Source organism: Phocoena phocoena, chromosome 13 (assembly GCF_963924675.1).
Source record: "Phocoena phocoena chromosome 13, mPhoPho1.1, whole genome shotgun sequence".
NCBI classification, from domain to species: domain Eukaryota; kingdom Metazoa; phylum Chordata; class Mammalia; order Artiodactyla; family Phocoenidae; genus Phocoena; species Phocoena phocoena.
In genome coordinates, this window is record NC_089231.1 from 41003400 (window position 1) to 41025013 (window position 21614).

At 39.6% G+C, this 21614-nt stretch overlaps 1 protein-coding gene across 18 annotated transcripts in view; it reads right to left on the reverse strand.

Annotated features, from left to right (window-relative positions):
- Positions 1 to 21614, reverse strand: part of DTNA (dystrobrevin alpha) — a 288661-nt gene that overhangs the window by 116420 nt on the left and 150627 nt on the right. For 17 of the 18 annotated variants that reach the window (XM_065889317.1, XM_065889325.1, XM_065889324.1 and 14 more), the window contains exon 1: positions 20100 to 20166. In XM_065889317.1, coding sequence (XP_065745389.1) covers positions 20100 to 20166 — 67 coding nt within the window. Of the gene's footprint in view, positions 1 to 20099; positions 20168 to 21614 lie in introns of those variants that run through there. The other variant, XM_065889316.1, reaches the window with a different exon arrangement.

Genomic DNA, 21614 nt, shown 5'->3' on the forward strand with positions numbered 1-21614 from the left:
TCTTTTACTTTTTAGCTCATGCTTCTACCTTTCTGATATTTAAAATATTTTTGATTTTGTCACTGGCATTTCAAAGGGCCTTCCCAGTTTCATGTCCTCTGTAAATCTGAGAGGCTCATGTGGGAAATGAACTCTCTAGGATGCTGGATAACCAGAGACACAGAGACCATCAGAAATACATGAACGCTAAATCTTTTACCCCTGGTTGAAGATGTACTTTTAGTGATGCTGAGTTTGGCTCAATAATCAAGAGAATCTCAATGTCTGTAAATAATCCTTTAAAAGAAGACATTAGAGATATAGATGATTTATGTAAGTTCTTCAAAAATAATGATTTAAGCTCCAGGTATAAAACGACTATGATGCAGTACATGATTAAATTTCTTAGTTCCAGCAAGACCTCATCCTCTGAGAAGAGAAACTTTGGCTCTTCTGCTCCTCCATCTCATAGAGGTCCTAGGGGGCATTTGGCTAAGGTGCCGCTCTCCAGGATGCAGTAAAGAGGGACATAGACATGATGCTTAGGGTCAGGAGTGTACTGACTGCTCTCCTCTGCCCATCACCATGTGGACTCAACTGACCCTCTGTTTTGTTCAAGCCTCAGGAAGGGGTCTGGAGGTCTGTCAATGTCTCCAGTTTGTGAAAGTTCTTCCTGGCTGAGGATGTAAGCCCTAAATATTAAAAGGGATGTGGTGTGCTGTGAAGTTTAGCTTTTCAGATACAACGGCCCATTGCCTCACATGGACCATGTAAGTGGCAACCATGGGATCCATCATGGATTCTGGAACCCAAAAAAGCTGTACTGAGACAGGCTGGGCAGGTTCTTGCTCCATTTACCCACCTTGTTTAAAATAAATTTGTCTCTGGCCCAATAAACCATGGACTTAGTTCAGTTTGACATGTGTGGTCTCTTCTTGAAAGTCTATAAATTCATAGCCTACCTTGAGAGTAGTCTCATGTCTTCTGTGTCCAAGTCGTTGCCTAAAATCTAAGACCTGACCAGGTCCACAAAGTCTTCCAGAATACAACTGGAGGCTGTCCTCCAAGTTGATGAATCCATTACTTATTCCTCCAGACATGGTCACAACATGGTTACAATCCCTACCTAATTGTACAAAGATCCAGCTCACGTTTTTCCAACGCATGCACAATCTAAGAGAGTTTTGTCAGTATCTTGCTGAAATTAAGGTTCATTTTTATCCTATGGTATTTTCCTGAGCTAGCAGTCTAGTAACCTTATTAAAAAGGGAAATTAGCTCACTTAATTCATTTATAAAAAAGATGGAATTTGGATAAATGAATAAGGAAATGAGGTCAATAGAGTAATCCTTATTCTTAGCATGTTGAAATGTCTAGGATTACCACTATATTTTGTCCATGTTCTGAAAAAAAAATCCATTTAATCTTGAAACCTACATCAAATTCACACTCTATACTCTCAAGAAACTAATTCTTCCTTTTAAATAAAAAAATAGTACAGCACTTCCTTATTTCTTTGCAATGTCCTCTTAATTATTTCTCAAATTTATAGTGTCTTTTCCATTATTATTATATCACTGGGCTATAATTCTTTAAAACATGGAGACTTGACTCATCTAAATAATATCTTAGATTAGACTTGCTTCATAATTATATGGTGGGGGCTGGGGGTAAATAATTAAGGGTAGAGATGAATAGTATTTTCTCTACTTCTGTATATATTTAAAACTTTTCATAAGAAAAATTTAAAGCTAATTCATTTAAGGCAAGTTGATGCTCTTGCAACATCTCCTCAAACCTCTCACACTCAGGTCATAGCTGGAAAAAAATGATAGACAGGAAAGCAAAGATGCAAGTTCAGAAATTCTGACTGATCACATTGTTACTTTCTGCAAATCCTGTTTTTCCTTTCTTTAGCTCTTCTTTTCAAGATTTTTTCTCCTCCCTCTGTCCCTTCCTTCTTCCTGCTTTCTTTCATTCCTTCCACCCATCCATCCATCCATCCATTCATCCAGCCAGCCAGCCAGCCAGCCAGCCAACCAACCAACCCGTCTTATCTAATTTTTGGCTTTAGCTTCGTTCATTACACTTTGAACAGTTTCACACAATTCATATGTTTTGCCTTATATGTTTTCATAGCTCATTTATAAAACCTTTTATAAAATCATTCAGATTCTTAAATTTCTTACTCATTTTTCAAACTCACCCAACAAATATTTATAGAATAAAGATGAAGCCTATGAACTCCATGTTTAAACTCTTTTTCATGCTTGATGATTGACTGGATGTGTGTGTGTGTGTGTATGTGTGTGAGAGAGAGAGACAGAAAGAGAGAAAGAGAGAGAGAGCAGGCAAAGGAGTTTTGGGGTCAAAAATAATGTTCAACTTTCTATCTTAGACAACTCAGTGGGATGGGTTGGCCCTCATTGAGCTAAGGTACCAACAAGGGGGAACAGGTCTGTAGGTGTGGGAAGATGAAGGGTTTAGTTTTGGGCTTACAGAGTTTGAGTTGTTAGTGGGGTGTCCGAGTGGAGATATCCAGTGTCAGTTGGATATTTGGATATGGAACTCCTTAATATGGACTATATTCCAGGAATTATTAATAAACATATAAAATGTACCAATGTCCCTTAATTGAGCCAGGACTGGGAATATTTCCCAAGAGGAGACTGTGTGCACAAGTAGGGCTATTCCACATTCTAGATAACAAAATGAGGCACAAATTTGGGGTTAGAAACATCCTCCCCACTTCTGAACAACACCCTTGGTAGCTGTTCAAGGACACTGTGTGGCTTTGGAAATACTGGAAAGTGGCAGCCTTGGTGGGACATTGCTTTGTTATGATGGGGAGTTGATGGAGCTAACGGTGAGCCTATCTCAAGGTGCTTCAACAGCAGAAGATTTGACAGTGAGAAGCCAAGTCTGGAAGGGACACTGACTTTACATGCTAACTATTCTGGATAAGCTGGTTCCTGAGAACATGGGGTGTGGTTTTGAAGGACACCTTGAACACTTGAGAGCCATAACAGTAACGGTGAAGCCTTGAGAGAAAGTCAAACTGTATAGGGAGAGAATCGGTCAAGAACAAAACTTTGGTTAAAATCTGACTTCAGGGTGTCTGGAGGCTACTAAGAGACAGAAAAAGAGAAGTAGAGTAGTCAGAAAAAATAGGAGACCAGACTACAATGGTGACATAAGGAAGAATTTCCAGAATGGTGACCCATGGTGTTGACATCCCCAAAGTGCTGAAGAGCACAAGAAATGAAGATGAAAGTGAAAATAGTCACTGTATGCACCATGGCTCATGGGAGTGGGATAATTAACGTCATTTCCTTGAATTTTTGAAATTAGTTTTCCTAAAACTCATAGTGTGCATTGCAAAATCACACTTCAGGTACCATTGCAACTATGCACATGCTGACTGCTGTCAATATTCTGAAGAAGGATGGTCTGCCTTTGAACCACTCAACAGTGTTTGTTGAGCACCTCCATTTGCCTCCCTTTGGTTTCTGGTCCCTCCTCCACTCAGAGCCCACTGGTATCACTCTGCTTTCTCCCCAGGACCTTCCTCATCTTGTTAGGCAGCCTTCCATGTTCTGAAAGAGTGTTTTCCAATCATTTCCCTCCCATTAAAACCTACTTATCCTGTGTTCTGAGGCTTTTAAACCAACACTGATTCAGCATCTAAGCTGGATGGGTTTGAAGGGAAAGGTTCAGCATCCATCCCTAAGGAGAAGTTCATGTGAATGAGTGACACAGAAAACTTTCCTTTGTAAATTCTTTGTAAGTAAGTGTCATACAAAGCAGAGTAAATGTGCTCTCAGAGCAGAAAAACAGAGAAGAAAGGGAGCTTGATTCCGAGAACAAACAATTTATTCTGCTAAAAACCAGTTGGATGAAATTATTTGACCTGATAAACTTACTTGGTGGCTGAAAAGGCCAAGGTGAGAATGACATTTACATTTACCTGAACACTGCTTTTCAGTTTTAATCTAAGGTACTACGCAAACTGATAATTAGGGCATTATACTGAGGGGAAGTTTTGGTTTAGGGCAACTTGCCCAAAATTGCTTTTAATCAAAGTATGTGGGCACACAGTTTTTTTTGTTTTTTATTTTGGTTTAGTTTTATTTTTTGGCTTATTTGTGAGTCCATGCTGCTCCTAACTTTGTTTCTTTGCCTTTTTGTTTTTGTTTCTGCTGCTTGCGGTTATGAGTTCCGAGTAGATGTTTAACACGTGTATGTGTCACAGTCACCTGAATTTGCCAGAATTTCTCATCAATTGTTCTTCTTATCAATTGTTACCTGAGGGCAGACAGCAGAAGCACGAAGAACTACAATCCTGCAGCATGTGGAACAAAATCACAATCAAAGAAAGATAGACAAGATGAAAAGGCAGAGGGCTATGTACCAGATGAAGGAACAAGATAAAACTCCAGAAAAACAACTAAATGAAACTGAGATAGGTAATCTTCCAGAAAGAGATTTCAGAATAATGATAGTGAAGATGATCCAGGACCTAGGAAAAAGAATGCAGGCAAAGATAGAGAAGATGCAACAAATGTTTAACAAAGATCTAGAAGAATTAAAGAACAAATAAACAGAGATGAACAATAAAATATCTGAAAAGAAAAATATACTAGAAGGAATCGATAGCAGAGTAACTGAGGCAGAAGAACGGATAAGTGTCTTGGTAGACAGAATGGTGGAATTCACTGCTGTGGAACAGAATAAAGAAAAATAATGAAAAGAAATGAAGACAGCCTAAGAGACCTCTGGGACAAAATCAAACACAACATCATTCGCATTATAGGGGTCCCAGAAGGAGAAGAGAGAGAGAAAGGACCAGAGAAAATATTTGAAGAGATTATAGTTGAAAACTTCCCTAACATGGGAAAGGAAATAGCCACCCAAGTCCAGGAAGCACAGAGAGTCCCACACAGGATAAACCCAAGGAGAAACACACCGAGACACATAGTACTCAAACTGGCAAAAATTAAAGACAAAGAAAAATTATTGAAAGCAGCAAGGGAAAAATGACAAATAACATACAAGAGAACTCCCATAAGGTTAACAGCTGATTTCTCTACAAGCCAGAAGGGAGTGGCATGATATACTTAAAGTGATGAAAGAGAAGAACGTACAACTAAGATTACTTTACCCGGCAAGGATCTCATTCAGATTTGAGAGAGAAATCAAAAGCTTTACAGACAAGCAAAAGCTAAGAGAATTCAGCACCACCAAACCAGCTCTACAACTAAAGGAACTTCTCTAAGTGGGAAACACAAGAGAAGAAAAGGACCTACAAAAACAAACCCAAAACAATTAAGAAAATGGTAATAGGAACAAACATATTGATAATTACCTTAAACGTGAATGGATTAAATGCTCCAACCAAAAGACATAGGCTTGCTGAATGGATGCAAAAACAAGACCCATATATATGCTGTCTACAAGAGACCCACTTCAGACCTAGGGACACATACAGACTGAAAGTGAGGGGATGGATAAAGATATTCTATGCAAGTGGAAATCAAAAGAAAGATGGAGTACCATTACTCATATCAGATAAAATATACTTTAAAATAAAGAATGTTACAAGAGGTAAGGAAGGACACTACATAATGATCAAGGGATCAATCCGAGAAGAAGATATAACAATTATAAAATATATGCACTCATCATAGGAGCACCTCAATACATGAGGCAACTGCTAACGGCTCTAAAAGAGGAAATCGACAGTAACACAATAATAGTGGGGGACCTTAACACTTCACTTACACCAATGGATAGATCATCCAACAGAAAATTAATAAGGAAACACAAGCTTTAAATGACAAAATAGACCAGATAGATTTAATTGATATCTATAGGATATTCCATTCCAAAACAGCAGATTATACTTTCTTCTTAAGTGCACACAGAACATTCTCCAGGACAGATCATATCTAGGGTCACAAATCAAGCTTCAGTAAAGTTAAGAAAATTGAAAACATATCAAGCATCTTTTCTGACCACAATGCTATGAGATTAGAAATCAATTACAGGGAAAAAAACGTAAAAAAGACAAACAAATGGAGGCTAAACAATACATTACTAAATAACCAGGAGATCACAGAAGAAATCAAAGAGGAAATCAGAAAATACCTAGAGACAAATGACAATGAAAAGACGATGATCCAAAACCTATGGGATGCAGCAAAAGCAGTTCTAAGAGGGAAGTTTATAGCTATACAAGCCTACCTCAAGAAACAAGAAAAATCTCAAATAAACAATCTAACGTTACACCTAAAGGAACTAGAGAAAGAAGAACAAACAAAACCCAGAGTTAGCAGAAGGAAAGAAATCATCAAGCTCAGAGCAGAAATAAATGAAATAGAAACAAAGAAAACAATAGCAAAGATCAATACAACTGAAAGCTGGTTCCTTGAGAAGATAAACACAATTGATAAACCACTAGCCAGACTGATCAAGAAAAAGAGGTAGAGGGGACCTTGAAGATGGCGGAAGAGTAAGACGCGGAGATCGCCTTCCTCCCCACGGATACACCAGAAATACATCCACACGTGGAACAACTCCTACAGAACTCCTACTGAAGGCTGGCAGAAGACCTCAGACCTCCCAAAAGGCAAGAAACTCCCCACGTACCTGAGTAGGACAAAAGAAAAAAAGAAAAAACAGAGACAAAAGAATAAGGACGGCACCTGCACCAGTGGGAGGGAGCTGTGAAGGAGGAAAAGTTTCCACACACTAGGAAGCCCCTCCGTGGGCGGAGACTGCGGGAGGCGGCGGGAGGAGTTTCGGGACCGCGGAGTAGTGCACAGCGACGGGTGCGGAGGGCAAAGCGGGGAGATTCCTGCACAGACGATCGGCGCCGACCAGCACTCACCAGCCCGAGAGGCTTGTCTGCTCACCCGCCGGGGCGGGCGGGGCTGCGACCTGAGGCTCGGGTTTTGGTTTTGGACGGAGCTCAGGGAGAGGACTGGGGTTGGCGGCTTGAACATAGCCTGAAGGGGTTAGTGCACCACGACTAGCTGGGAGGGAGTTCGGGGAAAAGCCTGCACCTGCCGAAGAGGCAAGAGACTTTTTCTTCCCTCTTTGTTTCCTGGTGCGCGAGGAGAGGGGTTTAAGAGCGCTGCTTAAAGGATCTCCAGAGACGGGCGCGAGCCGCGGCTGAGGGCGCGAGCCCCCGAGACGGGCGCGAGCCGCGGCTGAAAGCGCAAACCCCAGAGACGGGCGCGAGCCGTGGCTGAGGGCGCGAGCCCCCGAGACGGGCGCGAGCCGGGTTAAAAGCGTGAACCCCAGAGACGGGCGCGAGCCGCGGCTAAAAGCGCGAACCCCAGAGACGGGCGCGAGCCGCGGCTAAAATCACGAACGCCAGAGACGGGCGGGAGACGCTAAGGCTGCTGCTGCCGCCACCAAGGGGCCTGTGTGCGAGCACAGGTCACTCTCCACACCCCTCTTCCGCGGAGCCTGTGCAGCCCGCCACTGCCAGGTTCCAGGGATCCAGGGACAACTTCCCCGGGACAGCGCACGGCGGGCCTCAGGCTGGTGCAACGTCACGCCGGCCTCTGCCGCAACGTCACGCCGCCTCTGCCGCCGCAGGCCCGCCCCGCACGCAGTGCCCCTCCTTCCCCCATCCCCCAACCCCCGGCCTGAGTGAGCCGGAGCCCCCGAATCACCGGCTCCTTTAACCCCCTCCTGTCTGAGCGAAAAAACAGACGCCCTCCAGCGACCTACACGCAGAGGCAGGGCCAAATCCAAAGCTGAGCTCCTGTGAGCTGTGAGAACAGAGAAAGGGAAATCTCTCCCAGCAGCCACAGAAGCAGCGGATTAAAGCTCCACAATCAACTTGATATACCCTGCATCTGTGGAATACCTGAATAGACAAGGAATGATCCCAAATTGAAGAGGGGGAATTTAGGAGCGAGATCTATGATCTTTTTTCCCTTTTCCTCTTTTTGTGAATGTGTACGTGTATGCTTCTGCGTGAGATCTTGTCTGTATACTCTTGCTTCCACCATTTGTCCTAGGGCTCTATCCGTCCATGATTTTTTTTAGAAATTCTTTTTCTTAATAATTAAGTTTAATTGTAATAACTTTATTATACTTTACCTTCGTTCTTTCTTTCTTTCCTTCCTTCCTTCCCTCCTTTAGACAACGAATCACCCCAAATTGAGGAGGTGGTCTCTGAGAGCAAGATTTATGATTTTTCCCCCTTTACCTCTTTTTGTGAAGGTGTATGTGTATGCTTCTGTGTAAGATTTTCTCTGTATAGCTTTGCTTCCAATATTTGTCCTAAGGTTCTATCCGTCCCTTTTTTTTTTCTAAATATTTTTTAATTCAATAACTATATTATACTTTATTTTATTTTTACTGTATCCTCTTTCTTTCTGTCTTTTTTCCTTCTTTCCCTCCTTCCTTCCTTCCTTCCTCCCTCCCTCCCTCCCTCCTTTCTTTCCTTCTTTGCTTATTTCTTCCTTCCTTCCTTTCCTCCTTTCCCTCTTTCTTTCCTCATATTTCTACTAATTCTCTCTACTTTTTCTCCCTTTTATTCTGAGCCTTGTGGATGAAAGGCTCTTGGTGCTCCAGCCCAGGAGTCAGGGCTCTGCCTCTGAGGTAGGAGAGCCAACTTCAGGACACTGGTCCACAACAGACCTCCCAGCTCCACATAATATTAAACGGTGGAAATCTCCCAGAGACCTCCATCTTAACACCAGCACCCAGCTTCACTCAACGACCAGCAAGCCACAGTGCTGGACAACCTATGCCAAACAACTAGCAAAACAGGAACACAACCCCACCCATTAGCAGAGAGGCTGCCTAAAATCATAATAAGGCCACAGACACCCCAAAACACACCACCAGACGAGAACCTGCCCACTAGAGAGACAAGATCCAGCCTCATCCAGCACAACACAGGCACTAGTCCCCTCCACCAGGAAGCCTACACAACCCACTGAAACAACCTTAGCCACTGGAGACAGACATCAAAAACAACGGGAACTACGAACGTGCAGCCTGCAAAAAGGAGACCCCAAACACAGTAAGATAAGCAAAATGAGAAGACAGAAAAACACACAGCAGATGAAGGAGCAACATAAAAACCCACCAGACCTAACAAATGAAGAGGAAATAGGCAATCTACCTGAAAAAGAATTCAGAATAATGATAGTAAGGATGATCCGAAATCTTGGAAGTAGAATGGACAAAATGCAAGAAACAGTTAACAAGGACCTACAAGAACTAAAGATAAAACAGGCAACGATGAACAACGCAATAAATGAAATTAAAAGCACTCTAGATAGGATCAATAGCAGAATAACTGAGGCAGAAGAACGGATAAGTGACCTGGAAGATAAAGTAGTGGAAATAACTACTGCAGAGCAGAATAAAGAAAAAAGAATGAAAAGAACTGAGGACAGTCTCAGAGACCTCTGGGACAACATGAAACGCACCAACATTCGAATTATAGGGGTTCCAGAAGAAGAAGAAAGAAAGAAAGGGACTGAGAAAATATTTGAAGAGATTGTAGTTGAAAAATTCCCTAATATGGGAAAGGAAATAGTTAATCAAGTCCAGGAAGCACAGAGAGTCCCATACAGGATAAATACAAGGAGAAACACACCAAGACACATATTAATCAAACTGTCAAAAATTAAATACAAAGAAAGCATATTAAAAGCAGCAAGGGAAAAACAACAAATAACACACAAGGGAATCCCCATAAGGTTAACAGCTGATCTCTCAGCAGAAACCCTACAAGCCAGAAGGGAGTGGCAGGACATACTGAAAGTGATGAAGGAGAAAAGCCTGCAACCAAGACTACTCTACCCAGCAAGGATCTCATTCACATTTGATGGAGAAATTAAAACCTTTACAGACAAGCAAAAGCTGAGAGAGTTCAGCACCACCAAACCAGCTTTACAACAAATGCTAAAGGAACTTCTCTAGACAAGAAACACAAGAGAAGGAAATGACCTATAGTAGCGAACCCAAAACAATATAGAAAATGGGAATAGGAACATACATATCGATAATTACCTTAAATGTAAATGGATTAAATGCTCCCACCAAAAGACACAGATTGGCTGAATGGATACAAAAACAAGACCCTTATATATGCTGTCTACAAGAGACACACTTCAGACCTAGAGACACATACAGACTGAAAAAAGGGGATGGAAAAAGATATTCCATGCAAATGGAAACCAAAAGAAAGCTGGAGGAGCAATTCTCATATCAGACAAAATAGACTTTAAAATAAGGACTATTAAAAGGGACAAAGAAGGACACTACATAATGATCAAGGGATCGATCCAAGAAGAAGATATAACAATTGTAAATATTTGTGCACCCAACATAGGAGCACCTCAATACATAAGGCAAATACTAACAACCATAAAAGGGGAGATCAACAGTAACACATTCATAGTAGGGGACTTTAACACCCCACTTTCACCCATGGACAGATCATCCAAAATGAAAATAAATAAGGAAACACAAGATTTAAATGATACATTAAACAAGATGGACTTAATTGATATTTATAGGACATTCCATCCAAAAACAACAGAATACACTTTCTTCTCAAGTTCTCATGGAACATTCTCCAGGATAGATCATATCTTGGGTCACAAATCAAGCCTTGGTAAATTTAAGAAAACTGAAATTGTATCAAGTATCTTTTCTGACCACAACGCCATGAGACTAGATATCAATTACAGGAAAAGACCTGTAAAAAATACAAACACATGGAGGCTAAACAATACACTACTTAATAATGAAGTGATCACTGAAGAAATCAAAGAGGAAATAAAAAAATACCTAGAAACAAATGACAATGGAGACACAACGACCCAAAACCTATGGGATGCAGCAAAAGCAGTTCTAAGGGGGAAGTTTATAGCAATACAAGCCCACCTTAAGAAGCAGGAAACATCTCGAATAAACAACCTAACCTTGCACCTCAAGCAATTAGAGAAAGAAGAACAAAAAAACCCCAAAGCTAGCAGAAGGAAAGAAATCATAAAAATCAGATCAGAAATAAATGAAAAAGAAATGAAGGAAACGATAGCAAAGATCAATAAAACTAAAAGCTGCTTCTTGGAGAAGATAAACAAAATTGATAAACCACTAGCCAGACTCATCAAGAAAAAAAGGGAGAAGACTCAAATCAATAGAATTAGAAATGAAAAAGGAGAAGTAACAACTGACACTGCAGAAATAAAAAAAATCATGAGAGATTACTACAAGCAACTCTATGCCAATAAAATGGACAATCTGGAAGAAATGGACAAATTCTTAGAAATGCACAACCTGCCAAGATTGAATCAGGAAGGAATAGAAAATATGAACGGACCAATCACAAGCACTGAAATTGAAACTGTGATTAAAAACCTTCCAACAAACAAAAGCCCAGGACCAGATGGCTTCACAGGTGAATTCTATCAAACGTTTAGAGAAGAGCTAACACCTATCCTTCTCGAACTCTTCCAAAATATAGCAGAGGGAGGAACACTCCCAAATTCCTTCTACGAGGCCACCATCACCTTGATATCAAAACCAGACAAGGATGTCACAAAGAAAGAAAACTACAGGCCAATATCACTGATGAACATAGATGCAAAAATCCTCAACAAAATACTAGCAAACAGAATCCAAAAGCACATTAAAAGGATCATACACCATGATCAAGTGGGGTTTATTCCAGGAATGCAAGCATTCTTCAATATACGCAAATCTATCAATGTGATAAACCATATTAACAAATTGAAGGAGAAAAACCATATGATCATCTCAATAGATGCAGAGAAAGCTTTCGACAAAATTCAACACCCATTTATGATAAAAACCCTCCAGAAAGTAGGCATAGAGGGAACTTTCCTCAACATAATAAAGGCCATATATGACAAGCCCACAGCAAACATCATCCTCAATGGTGAAAAACTGAAAGCATTTCCACTAAGATCAGGAACAAGACAAGGTTGCCCACTCTTACCACTCTTATTCAACATAGTTTTGGAAGTCCTAGCCACAGCAGTCAGAGAATAAAAAGTAATAAAAGAAATAGAAATTGGAAAAGAAGAAGTAAAGCTGTCACTGTTTGCAGATGACATGATACTATACATAGAGAATCCTAAAGATGCTACCAGAAAACTACTAGAGCTAATCAATGAATTTGGTAAAGTAGCAGGATACAAAATTAATGCACAGAAATCTCTGGCATTCCTATATACTAATGATGAAAAATCTGAAAGTGAAATCAAGAAAACACTCCCATTTACCATTGCAACAAAAAGAATAAAATATCTAGGAATAAACCTAGCTAAGGAGACGAAAGACCTGTATGCAGAAAATTATAAGACACTGATGAAAGAAATTAAAGACGATACAAATAGATGGAGAGATATACCATGTTCTTGGATGGGAAGAATCAACATTGTGAAAATGACTCTACTACCCAAAGCAATCTACAGATTCAATGCAATCCCTATCAAACTACCACTGGCATTTTTCACAGAACTAGAACAAAAAATTTCGCAATTTGTATGGAAACACAAAAGACCCCGAATAGCCAAAGCAATCTTGAGAACGAAAAAAGGAGCTGGAGGAATCAGGCTCCCTGACTTCAGACTATACTACAAAGCAACAGTAATCAAGACAGTATGGTACTGGCACAAAAACAGAAAGATAGATCAGTGGAACAGGATAGAAAGCCCAGAGATAAACCCACGCACATATGGACACCTTATCTTTGATAAAGGAGGCAGGAATGTACAGTGGAGAAAGGACAGCCTCTTCAATAAATGGTGCTGGGAAAACTGGACAGGTACATGTAAAAGTATGAGATTAGATCACTCCCTAACACCATACACAAAAATAAGCTCAAAATGGATTAAAGACCTAAATGTAAGGCCAGAAACTATCAAACTCTTAGAAGAAAACATAGGAAGAACACTCTATGACATAAATCACAGCAAGATCCTTTCTGACCCACCTCCTAGAGTAATGGAAATAAAAACAAAAATAAACAAATGGGACCTAATGAAACGTCAAAGCTTTTGCACAGCAAAGGAAACCATAACCAAGACCAAAAGACAACCCTCAGAATGGGAGAAAACATTTGCAAATGAAGCAACTGACAAAGGATTAATCTCCAAAATTTACAAGCAGCTCATGCAGCTCAATAACAAAAAAACAAACAACCCCATCCAAAAATGGGCAGAAGACCTAAATAGACATTTCTCCAAAGAAGATATACAGAATGCCAACAAACACATGAAAGAATACTCAACATCATTAATCATTAGAGAAATGCAAATCAAAACTACAATGAGATATCATCTCACACCAGTCAGAATGGCCATCATCAAAAAATCTATAAACAATAAATGCTGGAGAGGGTGTGGAGAAAAGGGGACACTCTTGCACTGCTGGTGGGAATGTGAATTGGTTCAGTCACTATGGAGAACAGTATGGAGGTTCCTTAAAAAACTACAAATAGAATTACCATATGACCCAGCAATCCCACTACTGGGCATATACCCTGAGAAAACCAAAATTCAAAAAGAGTCATGTACCAAAATGTTCATTGCAGCTCTATTTACAATAGCCCGGAGATGGAAACAACCTAAGCGCCCATCATCGGATGAATGGATAAAGAAGATGTGGCACATATACACAATGGAATATTACTCAGCCTTAAAAAGAAATGAAATTGAGCTATTTGTAATGAGATGGATAGACCTAGAGTCTGTCATACAGAGTGAAGTAAGTCAGAAAGAAAAAGACAAATACCGTATGCTAACACATATATATGGAATTTAAGGGAAAAAAATGTCATGAAGAACCTAGGGGTAAGACAGGAATAAAGACGCAGACCTACTGGAGAATGGACTTAAGGATATGGGGAGGGGGAAGGGTGAGTTTTGACAGGGCGAGAGAGAGTCATGGACATATACACACTAACAAACGTAGTAAGGTAGATAGCTGGGGGGAAGCAGCCGCAAGGCACAGGGATATTAGCTCGGTGCTTTGTGACAGCCTGGAGGGGTGGGATGGGGAGAGTGGGAGGGAGGGAGACGCAAGAGGGAAGACATATGGGAACATATGTATATGTATAGCTGATTCACTTTGTTATAAAGCGGAAACTAACACACCATTGTAAAGCAATTATACCCCAATAAAGATGTTTAAAAAAAAAAAAAAAAGAAAAAGAGGTAGAGGACTCAAATCGTTAAAATTAGAAATCAAAAGAGAGAAGTTACAATGGACACAACAGAAATACAAAGCATCTTAAGAGACTACTACAAGCAACACTATGCCAATAAGAGGGACAACCTGGAAGAAATGGACAAATTCTTACAAAGGTATAACCTTCCATGACTGAAACAGGAAGAAATAGAAAATATGAACAGGCCAATCACAAGTAATGAAATTGAAACTGTGATTAAAAATTTTCTTACAAACAAAAGTCCAGGAACAGACGGCTTCACAGGTGAATTCTATCAAACACTTAAAGAAGAGCTAACACCCATCCTTCTCAAACTCTTCCAAAAAACTGCAGGGGAAGGAACACTCCCAAACTCATTCTATGAGGTCACCATCACCCTGATACCAAAACCAGACAAAGATACTACAAAGAAAGAAAATTACACACCAATATCACTGATGAATACAGATAAAAAAATCCTCAACAAAATACTAGCAAACAGAATCCAAATACACATTAAAAGGATCATACACCAGGATCAAGTGGGATTTATCCCAGCAATGCAAGGATTCTTCAATATATGCAAATCAATCAATGTGATACACCATATTAACAAACTGAAGAATTAAAAACCACATGATCATCTCGATAGATGCAGAAAAGGCTTTTGTCAAAATTCAACACCCATTTATGATAAAAACTCTCCAGAAAGCGGGCATAGAGGGAACCTACCTCAACATAATAAAGGCCATATATTACAAACCCACAGCAAACATCATTCTCAATGGTGAAAAACTGAAACTATTTCCTCTAAGGTCAGGAACAAGACAAGGATGTCCACTCTCACCACTATTATTCAACATAGTTTTGGAAGTCCTAGCCACAGCAATCAGAGAAGAAAAAGAAATAAAAGGAATACAAATTGGAAAAGAAGAAGTAAAACTGTCACTGTTTGCAGATGACATGATACTATACATAGAGAATCCTAAAGATGCCACCAGAAAACTACTAGAGCTAATCAATGAATTTGGTAAAGTAGCAGGATACAAAATTAATGCACAGAAATCTTTTGTATTCCTATACATTAATGATGAATAATCTGAAAAGGACATTAAGGAAACACTCTCATTTACCACTGCAACAAAAAGAATAAAATACCTAGGAATAAACCTACCCAGGGAGACAAAAGACCTGTATGCAAAAAACTATAAGACACTGATGAAAGAAATTAAAGATGATACCAACAGATGGAGACATATACCATGTTCTTGGATTGGAAGAATCAATATTGTGAAAGTGACTCTACTACCCAAAGTAATCTACAGATTCAATGCAATCCCTATCAAATTACCAATGGCATTTTTTACAGAACTAGTACAGAAAATCTTAAAATTTATATGAAGACACAAAAGACCCTGAATAGCCAAAGCAGTGTTGAGGGAAAAAAAACGGAGCTGCAGGAATCAGACTCCCTGACTTCAGACTATATTACAAAGCTACAGTAATCAAGACAATATGGTACTGGCACCAAAACAGAAATATAGATCAATGGAACAGGATAGAAAGCCCAGAGAGAAACCCATGCTCCTATGGTCAACTAATCTATGACAAAGGATGCAAGGATATACAATGGAGAAAAGACAGTCTCTTCAATAAGTGGTGCTGGGAAAGCTGGACAGCTACATGTAAAAGAATGAAATTAGAACACTCCTTAACACCATACACAAAAATAAACTCAAAATGGATTAGAGACCTAAATGTAATACTGGGCTCTATAAAACTCTTAGAGGAAAACATAGGAAGAACACTCTTTGACATAAATCACAGCAAGATATTTTTTGATCCATCTCCTAGAGTAATGGAAATAAAAATAATCAAATGGGACCTAATGAAACTTCAAAGTTTTTGCACAGCAAAGGAAACCATAAACAAGATGAAAAGACAACCCTCAGAATGGGCAAAAATATTTGCAAATGAATCAACAGACAAAGGATTAATCTCCAAAGTACATAAACAGCTCATGCAGCTCAATATTAAAAAAACAAGCAACCCAATCCAAAAATGGGCAGAAGACCTAAATAGACATTTCTCCAAAGAAGACATACAGATCGCCAAGAGGCACATGAAAAGCTGCTCAGCATCATTAATTATTAGAGAATGCAAATCAAAACTACAATGAAGTATCACCTCACACCAGTTAGAATGGTATCATCAGAAAATCTACAAACAATAAATTCTGGAGAGGGTGTGGAGAAAAGGGAACCCTCTTACACTGTTGGTGGGAATGTAAACTGATACATCCACTATGGAGAACAGTATAAAGGTTCCTTAAAAAAACTAAAAATAGAACTACCATATGACCCAGCAATCCCACTACTGGGCATATACCCAGAGAAAACCATAATTCAAAAAGACACATGCACCCCAATGTTCATTGCAGCACTATTTACAATAGCCAGGTCATGGAAGCAACCTAAATGCCCATCGACAGACGAATGGATAAAGAAGATGTAGTACATATATACAATGGAATATTACTCAGCCATAAAAAGGAATGAAATTCGGTCATTTGTAGAGACGTGGATGCATCTAGAGACTGTCATATAGAGTGAAGTAAGTCAGAAAGAGAAAAACAAATATCGTATATTAACGCATATATGTGGAACCTAGAAAATGGTAGAGATGAAACGGTTTGCAGGGCAGAAATTGAGACACAAATGTAGAGAACAAACGTATGGACACCAAGGGGGGAAGTGACGGGAGTGGGGTGGTGGTGTGATGAATTGGGAGATTGGGATTGACATGTATACACTGATTTGTATACAACTGATGACTGATAAGAACCTGCTGTACATAAAATAAATTAAATTAAATTAAAAAAAATCATCACCCTGTTTTCTGTGTTCTCTGCTCTTTTGCTTTTGTAAGGTTCCCCTCAGCTTGACTAACCTTTATACAGGTTTCTTCCTAACTCTAGGTCTTTGATTTCCCTTTTCTTAGAGCACTTACTTTTCTACAAAACTTTCCTTTGTAAATTTTTTGTCTGCCCCTTTAAAGATGTAAACCTCCCATACTTTTGCCATTTTTACAACCCGGGAATATCTTTCTCAAGGACTGGGAGCCATTCTTTGGAAATGAAATCATTGAAGGAGATCTCCTAGTGTCTGTGGAGGGTAGGAGCCTAACTTCCTCATTGTGACAATGAGTAAACACAGTTGACCAACTTCCCCTCTGGTATCCTCCAGTACTTCTGCTCTAGCTCACCCCAGTGCTTAGAAACCCTCCTGTCTTTGGTTCTGGCAGAGCTGAGTTCCATCTCTCTCCCCTCTCACAATAGTATTGAAAGAAGTCTTCCCTGCCTTCTTAACTGCTTTTTTTTTTTCCTGTGGCATTTGCAATTTCCAAAACCAAGAAACTCTTCAGCACTTTCCTTTCATGTTTAAAAAGAACTACTTCTAGGTAATTCTTAGCTGACCAGATTTACAAGTTCTTCCTTCTTTTTCAGCTCCCTGTCTAGACATCATAGATTCCTGGAAGAAGTTACTTTCTAAGTTTCGATGTCAGTCTTCTCTGATAATAGTTTCCTTGTTTTTCTTTGGTGTCCTGCTGCTAGAACTGGGGTAACCCATATATTTTTCAAATATTTAACACATTCTCAATGAGATTACATTTCTATTTTGTCTGACAGTCTATCAAAATCAATTTCTCCTGTTGAAATCAGCCAACTGCTTTATCTGGCAGAATCCCACTTACTGTGGACGTGTGTCCTATTTAGTGTTAATCTGAACACGATGCTCACTAATGAATTGTTAAGGTCAGATGTGTTTGCTTGCTTTTGAAGAGAGGAAGAACAGAAGAAAGATACATATCGGTGTGGCTTGCTTAACTATTTTGATCACTAATCAGGAGAACTCAAAATGATTTAATAAACTGTATGACCTCCCTGAGAAGCTTCTATGAAAAGGTTAAGTTACAATTTGGGAAACGAATGCACAATTTTCCTAAGTCTCTCTCATTTGAAAAATTTAGAGCTTTTCTGTTGCTATGGCTATAAAACTTATGTTGATCTTTCTTTGAGTTGGACAACTTTTTTTTTTTTTTTTTGCGGTACGCGGGCCTCTCACCTTTGTGGCCTCTCCCATTGCGGAGCACAGGCTCCGGATGCGCAGACTCATCGGCCATGGCTCACGGGCCCAGCCGCTCCGCGGCACGTGGGATCCTCCCAGACCAGGGCACGAACCCGTGTCCCCTGCATCGGCAGGCGGACTCCCAACCACTGCGCCACCAGGGAAGCCCTCAGTTGGACAACTTTAATTCAAAAGACATTTATGACATACGTGTTTGTCTGTGCCAGACACTGCACCAGGTTTAGAAGGAGCTGGGATTATGTACTTAAATTCAGATAAATGTTATAAAATCATGACATAAGCACACTTTTAAAATTCTTACAGTCTGTTGGCTAATACGGTCTTTAATGTAACAATGATAAATTTAAAGATTTCCTCTAAGACTTTATTGCGTTTCTATGTTAAAAATTAATGTTTTTTTTCTTTTTCTGAGAAAACACTGGTCCATGATATACATAGCTCTTGCCTCTTCAGTCTAAGAATCTATGATACGAGAGGATACCTGTGCTGCTTTGGATTTTGTCTAGATGGCCAGGCAGTAACTAGGTTCCTTCCTCTGTCAGATTTGTATCAACAAAGGTCACAGTTCCAGATGACTGGTCAGGCCAGAAGTGAGGCTACAGTATCAGACATGGAAATTGGAAAGTCATGGCTGAAACTGTCACAGGCACTATAGACATGTTTCTAAAAGTGGAAAAAGCAAGGAGCATGATTGAGATTCTCCACATCAATTTTAATTTTCCTTCCTCTTTGTTAGTTCTAATGCTGTCTTGGTGCCTCCAGATTATTGGGAAATGATAAAGGAAAATGTGAATCTTATTGTCTGGGGCTTTCCTTTATCTGCTCTGACCCTCATTCTTGCCAATCAGTTTCAATCTTCAGTAGAAGCCTAATTTTGCCTCTTGGCTTCCCCAAGTAAAAGGCTTACGACTCACCTCTGCTCACCCTCATTCCTTCCGCAGGGAAGGAGAGATAAAAAGCCCATAAGAGAATCATACTTTTTTCTTTATAACATTTAATTTGAGATGTGTGTTCTCCCCCCAATGTCAAGTTCTTCTTCCTTATGAATAAGAAAAATGGTCTAGAAGGAGATACTACCACCCAATTACTTACACAGCAACCTTGCATTTACATAAACCAACAATCTTTATTTAATGAGTTCTCCATTGGAGACAGTAAATATAGTCTTGGTTTGGTTTTCCTTGCATAGCAGGTCACCTCCAAGCTCTTTTAAACCTTTGTTTTCCTTTTCACTTTTTAGAAACTAGTTTGTAGGACAGCTTGTCCCCCGTTGCATGAAGTTCAAATGACAGCTTATAGCTTGGTCTGGTAATCACACCTGACTCCTCTTTCCCATATGAACATATGATACTGTTTTGTGGGTAAGACATTCAGTGATTCATTTCAAACTTTTAATCTATTTCCTGCAATGTGCCAGACCCTGCGGTAGTACAGGGAAATGAACACAGACTTTGACGTTTAGTGGATTGTATTAATGCCAACACTAAATAGTGTTTATTAAGCATCTGTGTATGTATATATACATTCAGGTCCACGAACCTTTTCCTTTCATATAAGATATACAGTCTTAGTAACAAATTATGATGATTCACTGTCTAATTTAATTCTTACTCAAGAGGAGGCAGAAACGCCTAAACATACATTTTATGTAAAGACTTTAGGATTTTAGGGAAAAGTACAAATGTCATAAGGATTAAGTGGTTGTTTCCAGCCTTCCATGAGTATTCAAGGGTGTTCCTTCAAAGTTCCATACTTACTCATCTCTGCAAACAGCTGTCTTCTTTCTGCCATGGTATTTCCTCTTTTCCCACTATCTTCAATCATTCTATGAGACAAAATGGTTACAATGTGTATTAGCCCCATGTTAATAAGGCAAACAGCCATTTCTACATAAACACACTTGCTATGGTCATGCCACAGACGTAGACACCAACTACTTAAAACTGTGTCTGTAAAAAGAATAGCTTTACTTTGACTAACTTAAATGGTTGTACATATTTTCCATATGTAATATTGTAGTTGTGGAAGGGGGTGTAAAATTTTTATTTTCTAATGTACAAATAACTACAATAGCAGATCACCTTGTGCTATAATGGAATACAACCCTCTACCATCTGTTAGGTGATGCATTTCACATAGAGTTCCTCTTTCAATTTTGGGAATACCTATGAATAATATAGAGTAGATATTACAGATCCTATTCAAGAAATGATGAGATTGAGAGTCTCATGGACATAGTAAGGGAAATAGCATAGACTTGTGTACTCCAAGACCAGTCTGCTTTCCAATACATTCTGTTACAGCTTGTCCTGTGTACACCCAAAACCTCAATTTAGAAGAAGGTCATTTCCTAAATGTTCATTTCTACTTTAAGTGTCTGGAACCTGCAACTGTTTTTCTATACATAATAATTTCAGGCAAAGTGGTTAGGTTCACCTCTCTCTACTTAATCATACTATCGTCTGCAACAGAACTACTTAAAAAATACTATGAAAACACCAACAGTTAAAATGGAGAATTAAAAAAAATTTTTTTAATTAAAATTTGACTTAAGGAAAAAGAAAATAATGGGAAAGTTGATGGAAATGTTGTTTAGCCCGATAGAGGGTTTGGGGCTAAATATACGTGTTTTATAGGTTGATGGAGTTGGAGAGCATTCACTTAACAAATGTTTATAGAGTGCCTTCTACACTCCAGGAACCAAACTAAGCTCTGGGTATACAACAGTGATGAAGTCACAGTTCCTGCCCTCAAGGCACTTACACTCTAGTAGTGAGATACAGAAGCATAAAAGCAATGAAAACACAACGAGGCAACTACAGCCGTAGAAGTGTAAAGAAAGATATGTGAATGTGAGAGAGGCCGATTACCTGGGGGTAAATTTAAGGGAACTACAATCCTCCTTTGGTATCCACAGGGGATTGGTTCCAGCCTCTCCCCTGCTTCCCCAATACCAAAATCCTCACATGCTCAAGTCCCTTATATAAAACAGTGATGTACGGTTGGTCCCCTGGATCTGCCTTTGATGGGGAGTTGGTTGAGTCCTCAGTGTGGACCCCACAGATATGGAGGGCCCGCTGTGCTTGCAGAAGACTGCTCAAAAGATGATGACTCACTGGGGACTAAAAGAAGAAAATTGGTGGAGAAACAAAATGTGATGTCAGACAAACTGGTCAAACAGCCTCTCCAGTTGCTTCTATGAGTTAAGGATTATTTGCCTACTGCTAGGAAAGGAAAGAAGGGCACGGAACAGCCTTAGTTTACAGAGTTAA